The 14,957-nt window shown below is 36.5% G+C and overlaps 1 protein-coding gene across 4 annotated transcripts; it reads left to right on the forward strand.

The window, feature by feature from the left end:
- Positions 1–8,590: 8,590 nt before the first annotated feature.
- On the forward strand, positions 8,591–14,645 carry LOC121741606 (BTB/POZ domain-containing protein At1g04390-like). Of its 4 annotated transcripts, none has more exons than XM_042134449.1 (9): positions 8,591–8,850; positions 9,976–10,099; positions 10,204–10,705; positions 10,796–10,929; positions 11,017–11,462; positions 11,663–12,796; positions 13,221–13,376; positions 13,808–13,862; positions 13,976–14,161. In XM_042134449.1, exons 1-9 carry the CDS (start codon positions 8,750–8,752, stop codon positions 14,021–14,023), a joined length of 2,700 nt encoding a protein of 899 aa, XP_041990383.1. In that variant the 5' UTR covers positions 8,591–8,749; the 3' UTR covers positions 14,024–14,161. The 4 variants fall into 4 exon arrangements, with proteins under 4 accessions (XP_041990383.1, XP_041990384.1, XP_041990381.1 ...); XM_042134448.1 differs by lacking the exon at positions 13,808–13,862 and adding an exon at positions 8,965–9,076 and having other exon boundaries at positions 8,605–8,850; positions 13,976–14,645; XM_042134450.1 differs by lacking the exon at positions 13,808–13,862 and having other exon boundaries at positions 13,894–14,118.
- The last annotated feature ends 312 nt before the right edge of the window (positions 14,646–14,957 follow it).

The raw sequence follows: 14,957 nt of genomic DNA on the forward strand, positions 1-14,957 counted from the left end.
TATTTTTGGAGGAAGATAACATGATAGTTGACGAATTCATTAAGGCTGCATCTTTCCTATGTCTTAGTTCAATCGAACAGAAGACTAGCAATTGAAAGAGGGAAGAGCTGAATTGTCATCAATGAAAGCTATAAAGGCAAGAAAAATTAGGTGAAAAGGCAAAAGAGAAGATGCATTGTGAGTCGGATTGACCTCTTCTACAAAAGGACAATGACTTAGATAACAATGCAATTTCTAAAAAAGAGATCTAGATCCAGTTGGGCAGTTGTTGCAGTGGGAGCTATTTTTTATGCTCACTTTATTATTTTGTTTTGATGTATAAGACTGTTTTATTGGTACAGTTTAGTTTGGAAAGAATTCAGTTTCAGTTTCTGAACTTGTTAATGATTAAATGATGTTCGATGTCATTTGATAATGCGTGCATTATTGAGAAATGTGGATCGAATATCTATCATAGTACCATAGAAAAACAAATTATACATCATAGTATCTAAACAATATAATTGCAAAAAGATTGAGTTTAACGCCATAGTTCAACTTCTTAAACAATGAATGATAAAGTATTTATGGTACTTAATCATAAGGCCAAGAAAGTACTTAGTAATTGTTCAAACTAATTTTTCCTAACTCAAGTGACTATCAAGATTTTAACAACTTGTTTGTTAAATAGCTTAAAGGTCAAGTAAGTCTGGTTGATGCACTATAAGTTAGAATCCTTTGGTGGTTCAAGGGATTCAGAATACTTATAGAGATGCAACATAGAAAGACTAGTAAGTCTCAATAGTTTACACCATAGGAGACGAGCAAATGAGTTAAGATCAGTAGTGGGAGTTAAATCCTAGTTGACTACTCCAAGCATTCTTCTAAAGAATGGGATAGTCATATAAGAAGATATCGAAGTCTCTCGAAGACAAGTTTGATAAGTGAACAGTTTTACTCAATAACACCTTATCATTGATGGGATATACGTTGGAAACAACGAGTTATACCTTAAAGAAACTATCATAACATCAGTACCTTCTACAACACACGAGTTGTGGACTAGAGCCAAGTTTAGTCCAGCACATCTCAAGGTGTGGAGTTATTCCAACACATGTTTTGGAAAAGGTATCCTAGTAATTGGAGTTGTGTACTGAGGTATGTTTTAAGGTTGTCCCAAATGATAGAAAAGATACAGGTTCTATAATCTTCACGGCAAGATATGTGTTTGTTTACACGAATACTAGATTCTTTGATGAAGATTATGAGGAGAACCACAAGCCTAACAAATATGATAATTCTCAAGATAATGAGAATATCTATTTTTCATATTAACCAAGAAGTCATACCATTAGAAACTTATGCACTAAGAAAATCAACGTTTGTACCTAAGATTGTAAGAGTCGTGTCGTAGTGGGAGCGTTCTTTGCGAACATAATAAGTTCATAGGTCTAAAAGAGTCTTAAGACTCAGTCTTAGATCAACTTGAACATAATCCCTGTAACTACAAGGACGCAATGACTTATTCAGATAATCATTCTTGATAAGATGATAGATTCTGAATAACAATCTTAAATACACAAGAATGTTTGCAAGATTTGCGATACTACCATAGACTATTTTAGTCAGTGGGAGCTAGTGGACCTGCAAGTGTAAGCATGGATCTCAAAAGGCTAGAATAATGGCAAAGGGTTATACCCAGAGAGAATTATATTCTTGCCTGCCATTTTTGCCTAAGTCGATCTGTATATTGTCTATTGTAGCCTACATAAATTAGGATGTATGTACTATGATTGTCAAGACAGTTTTCTTTAAGTAGAAGTCTTGAGGAGATCATCTGCATGGAACATCTTAATGGTTATGTAATACATGGCAAGAAAGTTGAAAGTGCACTATATTTGGTATTCTTGGTACTCTACGATGATGACATCTATAAAAGTTGATAAACAACTAAGAGGGTTATCTAGCGTAGGAAACTGGTCGTCTACCCACTTTAAGGATGATGGATTTAAGATAATCTAGTTACATTCTAAGCATCTGTGTCATTAGATTGCTAGAAAAAGAATGTATATTTTCTTAAAGAATCCTACATCTACACAATACTTAGACACTTTAGCATTGAAAATTCCAAGAAAATGTTTTTTTTCTAGACGGAATTATTTTGTCTCTAGTCAAGTGTTTTTCGACATTGAATGAGATCAAGAAGAATGAGACAAGTTCCATAATTGGAAGTCTCATATGTGTTATGTTGTGTATTAAGTTAGATATTAGCTTTGTCGTTGGCATAGAAGCATGATATCATTTTAACCATGGCCAAGGACATTGGATTGGGTAAAGAATATACTATAGTACTTGAAGAAGACTAAACGGTATGCTCTAGTTTACCAGACATCCATGTTATGTCCTTTAGGTTATATCGACTCGATTTTATAATTGATTGATGATCGAGTTATCCTCTGACTATGTGTTAAAGTTAGGAGTTGAAAACTGAGTTGTGAAGGAGTGTGATTACATCACAGACTCTATCATGAAAATTACAAGTGTAGTTTCTTCAGAAACTGCTAAGGTAGTTGTTCATCTCAGTAATTTCTTGATAGCTTTGACCGTGAATCCGAGTATGCCTATGAGTATAATATTTTGTTATGATTACTCTAGCCAGATGTCTAACTCGAGGGAAGCACGATCTGATAAAGCTAAGCAATCACATAGAGATGAAGTATGAAACTAATTAAGGATTAAGTGCGCAGCAAGACGTTATGGTTTTCAAGATATCATCATAAAACAACCGGGCAGAACTTTTCACAAAATGCCTATATGGCAACATGTTTTACACATGAGGTGAAAAGTACGGTAGTTCGATGTATCATGGCCCGAGACCTTCTTAGAGTATAAGTGGGAGAGTTTTGGCAGTGGGTATACTCGAAAGCATGATTTTGAGTATAAGTGGGAGATTGTTAGGATTGGTATACTGAAAAGCATATTTCGAGCATGTTGCACGGATAAAATTGCTTGTACACCATAAACTCTACAATCCACTTTTAACCCAAGGCGAGAAGAATTAATTTTATCGCATTGGTGTTTGTTTATGCATTTATAAGATGTTTCTCAAACATTTAAATGTATAAGAAGCAAATAAGTCTAATTCTTCTGCATAGTAGACTGGTCGTGAACGACGTTCACAGAAGGTGATGCAGTCGGTCCTTTGTAGAAGAGAAATAGAATTTCACAACCTAGATAGGCTTTGGCTACCTATCGTGAAAGGTTGCAGTGTCAGTCCGCATGTTTCTTTACCTTAGGAAATAAACGACACTGGTGTGGTATAGCACTGAAGGATCTAACAGTTGAGATAAGTCTTTATTGCTATTTACTGAAAGACGAGGTCTCGGTGATTGTTATTTCTTAATCATTGTTGATATAACATTGAGCATACGATATTGATTATGCACTACTTTGATTTATCAAATGGTACGGATTTTTCGCAATCCAAGAATCCTGATATCTTGGGTAGTGGTGATTAATGTATAAAGGTGCTAGTATTGTTATTGTAATGAATCGTGTGCTGGGTGAGTCCAGTTTGATAATATCCTCAAGAGGTGTTCGAAAAAGGTTTTATTATTCAGAAACCCGGCCGGTTGGAATTTATTCCAGAATAATAAATAAAGATTTTGAACTAGACAACTCTTGGAAAAAGATATTAATTAATTAAAGTCAAATAACATGCTTAAATTAATTAATGGATGTTTATATCTTAAACACGAGAAATAATAAATTAAAGAGGTAAAGTCCGGATTACTCGTAATTTGGGATTGGATGGGCAGTCAATATTATTTTACTATAGTGGCTGATAATAATATTCTGTTGGACTTGTATTAAATTGGGGCTCAATTTAATTAGTAAAAGTCCAACAGGTTTGGCCCAAGTCCAACCTCCAAGGATCCCTAATCTGGCCCATAATAACTCTATATAAAAGGAGATTAGAAAAAAGATTAAGAATGAATTTAATCATTAATTTTCGTGCTCCCCTCTGGGAGTGGACGAAAAATCGGTTTTTGATAAAATTGATATTATGTCTTCTTTCTAATCAAGCCCCCCTTTTCGATTCTGACAAGCTTTGCCCACCCAAAGGTCATTATCTGAGTTCGGGATACAGATTAGAAGGTTTTTGGTTGAGTACGAAGAACATCACGTGGAGAAGGCGCAAGCAAACGACGATTCTTTGGAGAATCAGATCGGTAATTCTAAACCGTAGGAATTCATGTTTTAGGTTTTAATTCATTTTACATGAATTATGTGCGTTCTTGGATGCAATTCTGTGTTTAACATGTAGTTAATTAATCCCATAATCGGTTAAATAGATCTGTATGTATGATTTATTTGTGAATGCATGACTTCCGCTGTGCAAGGGGCTCCAAACCTCAGCATCTGCCTCATTCGATGATTCTGGATTCGCTGGTCTGTAGCGAGAAGCTAAGCAAGCGGCGAGATCCCACCCAAAATGCCCAACATAGTGAAGTTTTTGTTTACAAATGTGAATGTGGTCGTTGGATATAACTCTGAAACAAAAAATTTACAGTAACTGTTAAAAATTGAATCAATAAAGTAATTGATAGGGTTTGGTATGCTGCATCTCAAGTATCATTACGTGCTATAATTGAACTCGAATGAATTAGGAAGACTGAATGGAAGCTAAACTTTCCCATATTGTTAAGCATGAACTTTAACTTTTTCATATGTACTAGAAGATGATTTTGTTTATATAACGCCCCACTTTTTGAACCCTAATTTTCGAACCCTACGACGATTTCATTTATTTTTTTAATGTCGTGAATTAAATGACGAATTGTTATGTGATTTCTTTGGTGACCTAATTTTGGTTCGTAGTTATGATTTTGGGTTGACGGAGTCAACTTCATTGAATTTATGACATGGCTGTTTGATTATTGATGCGGGGTGAAATATATCGTGGTGGATTATTGTCTTAAGGGATGAGTGAGATTTAATAGGAGCATCCGTATTCATTTGGCATTTTCGACCCCTATGCTTGTTCCAAGGGAGATTTCAAAAATCTCCTATTTATGGGAGAAGGAAATTATTTTATTATATTATTTGTATTTATTCCCTTCCATGAATAAATACAAATATCCTAACAATCTTACCATATCTAAGGAGATCTTGCCATATCCAATTTAAATTAGGATTTGAATTTAATTCCTTGTGGGAGAGGAATAAAAATCGCCTATTTCCCTATTTTTAATGGTGGAAATTATTATTTTATTCTGCTCCGTATTATTTTATTCCACTCCGTGAAAATACCAAATTAAATCATAGGCTAAGTGAATAGCCAAGATTTTGAAATATTCCTCCCCCAAATTGACGCCTATTTCTCCACTCCCTCATATTCTCCCAAATTTTTATTTAATTGTGGGATATTTTATTCTTGAACTCTATAAATAAGGGGAACACCATAAACCTAAATCACTACACTACACGCCTCCTCTCTCCCTCCCTCACGCCATTTTCTCTCCCTCACCCTCCCAATTATTCTTCTATATTTCTCCATAAATTCTTCATCCTTCGAGAAGAATTTAAGTCGAAGCCTCAAGAATTGTTGAAGAATCAAGATTATACTTTGTTTCCACCGTTGCTTTTGATCAGGAAAGGTATAATCAAATTTCTTTCCTCATCCTCTCCATTGAAACCTTGATTTTGATTCCCTCATGCATGTAAGGAGCTTAGAGATCGTAGATCTAAGAATTAATCGGGTGGGATTTATGGTTTCATGAGATAAAATTATGTATATGCGTTTATGGTGGTATATGAATGAACTTGGGGATGATTTGTGGTGAATGCTATGTGAATATATGAGAACATGATTGTGAGGTCTTTTGAAGCATGAATATATGTGTTTGGATGAATATTTGATTAAACCTAATTCGAAATTGTGAAGCATGAAAACTGTGGTATTCGGACAGTAGTTTCCGACGTATGTTTGACTTACCAAACGACCTTATTTTGGTGCGAATTTTTAACTGAGTAAACTTCAAGGTGTCTTCTGTGTTGTGTGTAAATGTCAGCCATTTTGGACGAAAGATGAAATTTTAATGAATTTTTAAAGTTGACTGCGCAGTTCTGCCAGAAATTGTAGTCTCGTCCAGTGAGTTTCATTTTTGATTTGACCGACCTAAAGATGTGATTTTGATGTGAAATTTTAACTGGATGATATTTGATGTGTCTACTGTATTGTGGTAAAATTTCAGCCCCAACGGAGGTCGGATGAACTTTTAATGAATTTTACAAAATGACTGCGCTGTTCTGCCAGATTTCTATCACACAAAAATAATCTATGTTGTTAAGTTTTGAATGATATACATGATGCATATGTGTTAAGGAACTCATTCTATGATGAAGTGATGTGTTGTTCGTTGATGTAAGCTATGGTGTGTTTCCTTGTTTTGATGAACGTTTGGGATAGGTAAAGTAAAGAGACGATGGAAGGAACGTTAGGGCATGCATGATAATTTTTGTGATGAAAGGCTGATTGTATTGTGGTGTTGACAAGGGTTGTCGTGCGTACGTGAGCACAAGGAACGAGGGTTGCTTTGAGTTGTGTATTGTGTTATCTAAACAAGCGAGGTGGGCTTTCTTTTAAATAAGGACGATGTCCTAAATATTTTATCGATGGAGATGAAACTGTGTTTATCATGCCTGGTTGATTTTAACGTGCCTATCTGATATGGCTTTATGCATTATTATCTAAATCGAATTCGGATCCTCGTAGGGCCGCAAACCCTACTTGGGCTAGTGTACACCTATGGTAGACCGTGTGCTAGCGTACGGGCTGGCCGGTCTAGTGACCTGGTTTGCGGCCGCATTCCTTGTCATGTATGAGCAGATATGGCTAACGTCTATGGGAAAATGACTGATCAATCGACTTTTACAATGAGAAATAATTTTGAGTGCCTCGGGCCTTTCTAAAGCTAAACCCCCGATGGTTACTTATGTATGACATGATAAATAATAATTTTGATAAAAATGTTTTCGGCATAAGTCCACTGAGTATCTTTATAGTACTCAGCTCTGCATGTGTTTTCCCTATGTGCAGGTTGAGCGGTGGCGAGAGTATGGTGGTGTTGAGCAAGTTAATTGAAGAATGAATTGTTTATCTTTGATCTGTGAGTGTCGTTGTGTCTTCACACATACCTTCACTCTTCTCTTGGATGCTTCCGCTGAAACCTGTTTTACTTACTGTTTGAGATCTTGACACTATTTTGAGTTCCGTTTAGAATCTAAAGACATGATACGTTTTGGAGTACGTTGAACCCTTGTTATTTTGAATACAATGATTATAATTATTTTCTCCTCTGGTCCATCTGTCAAAGCGTCACCCTGACCCCCCTTTTCTCTTGATTTATTGTTCATTTATTTCCTTGGTCAAACTTTTTATAAAACCCTAGCCATTTTATTTGGTTACATTTAAGTCCTGTTAGGTCACGATCGCCGCATTTAATTACCCTAGAAGGGCGGTCGTGACAGTTTAAGAATGGGAGATGTGGCGGGAAGAGGAGGATAGAGGTGGAACAGAAATTTCAATTGATTTTTTACAATTTGGATGCAAATTTGAGGTTGATAGATTTAGATTAGGGATGGGTAAACAGTTGGTTCGGTTAATAACTGGACCGACTTATCGGTTAACTGACTCTAAAAATTGGTAAAAAAACTAATCAGAACGGTTTCTAGTTCGGTTACTTAACTAACCAACTCTGTTAGAATCGGTCGGTTATCAGTTATAAGCGAAATACCCGAATGTTTCAAAGTCCAACACTTCAACTTTTAAAATTTTCACTTTCCATCTACTTTTATTATTATTATTATTATTATTATTATTATTATTATTTATTTTTTATTCCTATTTCCTAGTAATACTTAATTTTGTTTAGGCACCTCAAAAGTTTAAACTTTAAATGATTTAAAAACTTTTTTACGATAATTAAGCGAAGGGATATCTTATTTTTAAAATAATGTTTAGGCACTTTATTGACTTTGAGATATTATACATGATAGTGACACAACTTAAAATAGATTTTGACAAAATTTGGAAGTAAATTACATTTTCTTCTATTGTGATGCCACGTAAAGAAGTGCAGAATCAATATAATATACATATGAAAATTTAAAAGTATAAAAATATTATCGAAGTTTATTAATTAAAAATGTAATTGAATTAAAATTGAATTTAATTTCGGTTATCGGTTATAACTGATAACCGACTTCGAGAAAAATGTTAAACCGGTACCGACCCGAACACCGTGAATTTCGATTATCAGTTAACCGATAACCGACCGGTTCTGGTTCGATTCTTGGTTAATCGAATAACCGAGAACCGTTTACCCACTCCTATTTTAGATTGGTCAATTGATAATTGTTGGAAGGAAAATAATAGTAAGAATAAAAATAGAGAAAAATTAGAAACACAAAAATCTCTTAATTAAAAATTCGCATACCCTCAATTTGATATTGAAAGATTAACTAATTTAATCCTCGATTCCATATTTCAAAAAATAAACAAATTTTATTTTATTTTAGTGAATTAAAATGATTACGGGTTGGGTCGTAGAAGACGTGTAAACCCTCAACTTCTCATCAATGGCGGTTTGAGACTTGAACTTTCTACGATAAATTTGTCTTATCCACTGGAGGAGGAGGTGCGATTGCTCTAACACGATTTTCCTGAATTCACCCCGGAGCGCCCTCATCCCTCGACTATAATCAGATGCGATCCTCGGCGAAGCACGCCGCGGCCGATAACAACCGCGGCATAAGCCGCCACGTCCTCACGCTCCACCAACGCCTTCACCACGCCCTCAGCCTCGGGTATCGTTCCATTTAACACCTCTTGTTTTTCTGAATTGATGTGTCTTGTTATATGCATTATTTGGCCGTATGAACCTTCTCTTTCAATTAACTGTACGCGCTGCTCAAGCGCAGACATCTAGGATTGTGAGCTCAAACATAGTTTATGCTTTCTGGCTCGAGGTTTCATCTATTTGCTTTCGGCGCTATTTGAAGTTGCTGGGGAATGGGGATTACTCGTGAAGAAGTAACTATTTCATCCTATTTAAGAGTTCAATCTTGCTGAACAATTTCGGTTTGTGTAGATATCATTCATTCTTATCTTCGGATAAGTTACAGAAATTTCTTTACATATGCATTGCCTGCATACATATAGATCAACTGCAGGCTTTATGCTAGAGAGGAGTATTAGGTATCTAGTAAGGCTGCTAAATGTGGTGTGAGCACCTCAGTAGTGAATGAAAAACTTCTGTTTCGATTAGGTATGAATACCAAAACGTTCATGGTGCCTCTCCTTGTGCAAGTTATAATGCATAGTTCATTGTAAATGGTTCATCAGATCCTACCTTATTTTAATCAGCATGGATACCTCATCCCCTTGTACTCATTTTATCCTTAATAGATTTTCCTGTGTCTGTTAAATATCAATACTTGTTTATTTAATCTGGAGGCATGGAGCTCTGCTGCCTAATACCAGAAATGCTAGTCATTTCAATATTTTGCTGCAGTTCTTACTTAAGCCTCTCCAAGCATATATCTGAAGTAGCATTGCTCAATGCTAATCTTTGAAGTCGTTAATAGCAAAACCTTTCATGGCCAGGGGCCCAGAGCTATACTAAAATGCTGGAGTTTTCCAAAACAAATTAATTCAAGTCAATCATTATTCATATTGTATCCTCTATCTGAGCATTCTGTTGCTTAAACTCCCACTAGAAACTTCTCAAACTAAAATATTCGCATTTTCTATCAAACATTGCTTGGTTAACTGCTTATTTAATCCACTTTGATTTCTTGGGTATAATATTGGTAGATACGTCTTCCCGTTCAGAGTTACCAGAGTAATAGCTTTTTAACAACAATAAGATAGAAAATGCAGCCTCTTATAAAAATGGTTACATCACATTATATTGCAACTTGTGATTGCAGAACCTGGGAGAGGAAAGAGAAATGGAACTGTTCAGACAATGAGATACAAAGACAAGTGCTTCGTTCAATTGATGCGTTCCTTGAGTGTATCTCTCGCGAAACATTGCAATACCCACTTGTCAAGGTACATAGATTATGAGAGATCTAAACAAGCGATATGAATTGCTCATAACCTTAATTCACATGTGTCTAACTTTTATTTGCCCCATTTAACTCATTTTGTTCCAGGATTCAGTGATTGATATAGTCAGAGCAATGAAGAGCATATTGGAGTTCAAAAGTCAATCAATATTGAGCCTGGCTTCTAATGCTACCGTAAAGCTGGTTAATTTTTTGCCAAGTTCAATACTGAATATTCATGTTCTGGATATACTCTATCCTTTAGCAGATTTATTATCTTGCCAACAATGGCAAGTTGCAATGTCATGTGCTGCATCCATGAATGTCATTCTATCCAAGTTAAATTCTAGACACGAAAAAGAAGTGTGGCATCTTCTGAAGGAAGCAAATGCAGTTAGTTGTATTGTCCAAAATATCAAGCAGTTCTATATAGACGGAAAACCAATTCAGTACTTTCTAGAGATGGCATTTGTTTTGAGTAAAATATTGTGGCGGTGGTCAACCTTTAGATACTCCGTGTGGAATGATTCTGAGTTCTTAAACATCTTGGATGGTATCATACAGTCTGAAAACTCAGTAGTTGCTGTGCTGCAGTTATATTCTTCTTTAGGTATCACATTATTTGTTATGATATATTTCCTATTGTTTGAAGTTAATCTTGTAAATGTAAACAACTTTTTCTGTCTTTTGTGCTTGCCAGCCTTGTGTGTAAATGGTGCGGAGAAGCTTCTTGAAAAGGAAGAGCACCTTCTTGAGATGGTTGTTAGCTACATGGATAGTTCAAATACTGATTCAGTCCGCATGGAGTCATTTAAACTTGCTCGGTGCTTAGTGGTATCCTTTCTTGTATTGACCATTATCCTTAATTGATCTTGTAGACATTTCTGTGTTTGAATTTCTCTACTTCATGAATTTTATCAGCTTAGCAGGAGAGGATCTACAAAAATGCTGAAGATATACTCCGAGCCGCTTGTCAAAGCTGTCATCAATGCATTGAAGAGTCGGAGTTCAATTGCTGAAAAATCTGCTAAAAGTCAACCATCTTTTGTGGAGGAAGCTTTTCGTTTGGCTTCAATAACTTTATGGGTCGGTGATCACCACATGCACTTTTGGAAAGCTGGTGTAGATAGAGTACTCCTTGATCTTCTTCTGGAAGATTATCCCAAAATTCAAAAAATGCAGCGTGAGTCCTCCTTGAATGATCTGATAATTATTGTGCGGGAGAGCCATGAAGCAAATTTTCTACTTACCTACAGACCATATGTATGGGATATTCTTGGAGGACTTGCGGCTAATTATGCAGGAAATATCAATCATAAGGTGCAAGGGAATGAACTCCAACTTAATGTCCTCATAATATGTGCATGGTAATACATCTATCTGCAAGAGAGTGCTTTTGTAGCTCAGGTTGGAATATTTTCTTTTTCTTCTCCTATTAGTATTATTGTTGTGGGTTTTTTCCTGACACTCCCTGTAATTAGTTCTTGTTATTACAGTTGATTGTGGCGGTTTAACATGTGGTGCTAATTCTATTTATATTCTTTTCTCTTTCTTGTCTCTTTGGCAGCTTGTCCTTCGCAAACTCAGTTCGGACATTACGTCAAGTCTCTCAATATGGTCTCACATATATGAGCGAATCTGAATCAGCAAGTAGGGCAGTTCTTATGATGGTTTATTCTCCTTGCAAATGGATTGCATCCTCAGCCAGGTCCATACTACACGAAGTACTTAGGCTGGATGCCAAGGATTATGTTGAATACTTACTGAACATTCTAAATGCTGGATTGACTGGTAGCATGTTTGGTCTTCCAGGAAACCTTGAGATTATGGTCAGCTTGATTGGTTTGGCTAGTTATTGTAGCCTACCTGCATATCGGGAACTCATAGTTAAATTCCAAGGGATGAAGACTGTGCTGGCCTTCATACTATGGTGGTTAAACAATCCTGTCCATGTCAAAAGAGCTGCTTTGGTGTCTCATTTACGTGATCCATTCAGTGATAGGAGTTGTTGTGTTTCTGGCATAGAAGATTGGGAAGGGGAAGATGTGCTTTTGATTTTTAGCTTGTGGATCCTTGCTGAGTTGTTAAATCATTTTACTGATGGGAAAGTTCATCCCTCTGACAGCCAGATAGAATTTTCTAAATCCCAGTTGATTGAGGAATTGGAAGCTATATGCAGAAACCATAGTGCTCATGGTTCAAGATGGTATGCTGCATATGTGCTTAGCTATTTTGGACTATATGGTTTTCCAAGTACTTTGGGGAAGAGAATTGGGAAATCCCTAGGGGTGAGAGATCATTCCAATATAAATATAGTTCTTGTTAATGAGGAATCTGTCCATGTTCATGAAGTAATTCTCGCTGTAAGATGTCCATCATTACTTCCTCCTGGGACAGTAGTTCCTGATGAGAAATCATCCAATGGAGTGAGCACAGAATTTGATATTGAGAGAAACATTACAAAGGCAGTACATCTATCTGCTCATGTGGATCAGCAATCATTGTTGAAGTTGCTGGAGTATGTTTACTCAGGTTATTTACAAGCAGAAGAAGGCCATGTCAGAAAGCTTAAAGTCATCTCCAGGCATTGTAAACTGGAACCTTTAGTGCAAATGCTTTCTAAACGAAACCCGAAATGGGGTATCCCTTTACCAAGCTTCGATTTGAGTCCTGCTCTTAGGCCAGGCGGACTACATTTTTCGTAAGTACCATTTCCCCAGTTAATGACCATAGGCATTTGCATGCTATCTTGGAATAGTTGTTTGGATATTGGGCCATGTTTCAGAAGGTCATGTGGCCTTGTGAATTCTTGATCTGGTTGCTATGCATACACCATCTTAAACATTGTTATTGATATTCTTTTGTCCTAAAAATATATGGGCATTGACACTGGTCTAATAAGAGGTTGCAAAATATAACTTACAGTCCTGGATACACTGACTAGCAATTGCTGGATATGCGTATATGAAGCTATCTTACTATATGCACAATTGGAGAAGGGCTATTCTATATTGATGGGAGTGTTGGGTGGGGAGTTTCTTATTTTTGCGGTTATTTGTATTGTTCCCCACATTTTTTCGTAGCTCTCTTTTCATATTTTTCTTTTGTTTTATTCATGGATTCAGGGATCTCATATTTGAAGCCAGCAGCACGATGCCATTGGTGAATTGGAAGTGCAATAGTTGCTCCTCTTTGGTTCCACATCTACATGTTCACAAAGTTATAGTGGAGTCAAGTTGTGATTATTTACGGGCGTTATTTCAATCAGGAATGAGAGAAAGGTACTCAGATATTTTGTGGGCATAAGTTTTTACATGGAGTATAATATAGTTGACATATCAAATCAAATGTTTTGCTACCTTTAGCTGTTTATTGAATCTTTTGTAGACTGAAGTCTGAGACATTGTTCGGTTCCAACATAAGTTTTTATCTTCTGTATTTGCAGTTTTGTTGATAAGACTATGTGGCTGAGAATCCATTTAATATTCTTACATTTTTATGGATCATTAGATGAGATGGCACCTTCATGCTTTTCTTCATTTAATTCCAATCGTGAATTTGTTTGTCCTCTCGAGTAGAATTTATTGTTCTCTCCACAAGTTGGATATGTTCTAATTAGCATTCTAGGGCTTTTTTCCATGAATTCTGAAGGTAGACAGCCCTGAATAGAAAAACCACTTACCTTAGACATTCTCATGTACACTGCCGACAGCACCAATTATAATAAAATAAGGAGTACTAGAGAGCCTAATCATCGTCTTAAACAGGTATCACTTACTAACAAATTTTATGTCTCAGGAAGTATTTGGCCCAAAAAGACCATGTGTTTGCTGCTGCAAATCCTGAAAGTTTAATTCGTTACTTGTGATTCTAATTGCAGTCATTTGCAAGTTGTCAAGGTCCCGGGAAGTTGGGAGTCTCTCAATAAACTGGTCAGTTGGTTTTACTCTGAGCATTTGCCTGTGCCCACTTTTGACTGTCTATGGGAAAGTTTGGATCCTGAGATCAAACTTCAAGAAATCCAGACGTACATAGAGCTGTGTTGGCTTGCTGAGTTTTGGTTTATTGAAGACCTTCATGAAGAATGTTACGAAGTCGTCATCTCTTGCTTAGATTCAACGGAGTATTTATCTACTAAAGTAATTCAAACTGCTGCTAATTTCTCCCAGTGGAGACTGGCTCAAGTGGCGGCAGACCATATGGCACCTTCATATCATCGTCTGCGCAATTCTGGCGAGCTCGATGGCTTAGACAACAATCTTGTTGAGATGGTGCGGGCTGCATCAGTCCGGCTTTCTCGAGAGAGTGCTCAGCTCAGATGACTGGGTGAACTATATATCATCAGTGTTATCTTATTGTCGGTGACTCATCCCAATTGAAATCTTGCCAGGTGATGTTAACCTATTTGGTAATTGGGTGGGCATCGAAATGGAACTATATATTATTGTAAACAGGCGAATTAGGGTGGAATGGAGCAAAGCGCAGCTGATCACAACGATTTGTATTTTATAGAAATGTTATCGTAGAGGCAAACTGAATTATTGCTGCTAGTATTGGAACATACAACTCACTTTCGCATCACCGGTGTATACTAGGCTACACTTCCCCAAGTGGTAGGAGTACTAGTTTGCTATCTTAAAATTTTGATGAGCTTCTTTGGTTATGCAAGAAATAATGCTTGTGAAAGTAAATAAACTGCTGAATAATTAACAAATTTGATTAGCCTGGTCAGTGCTAAACTGATGCCCGAGCCTGACCTTCGGGTACAAGCCCCAATCAATCTGACACCCAGAATATCTCAAAATACTTGGTGAAAATATTGTAAACAAGAAAATTGTGTCATTAGCTTCTTCGGGAGTGAG

This window comes from Salvia splendens, chromosome 7, assembly GCF_004379255.2.
Source record: "Salvia splendens isolate huo1 chromosome 7, SspV2, whole genome shotgun sequence".
Taxonomy (NCBI): domain Eukaryota; kingdom Viridiplantae; phylum Streptophyta; class Magnoliopsida; order Lamiales; family Lamiaceae; genus Salvia; species Salvia splendens.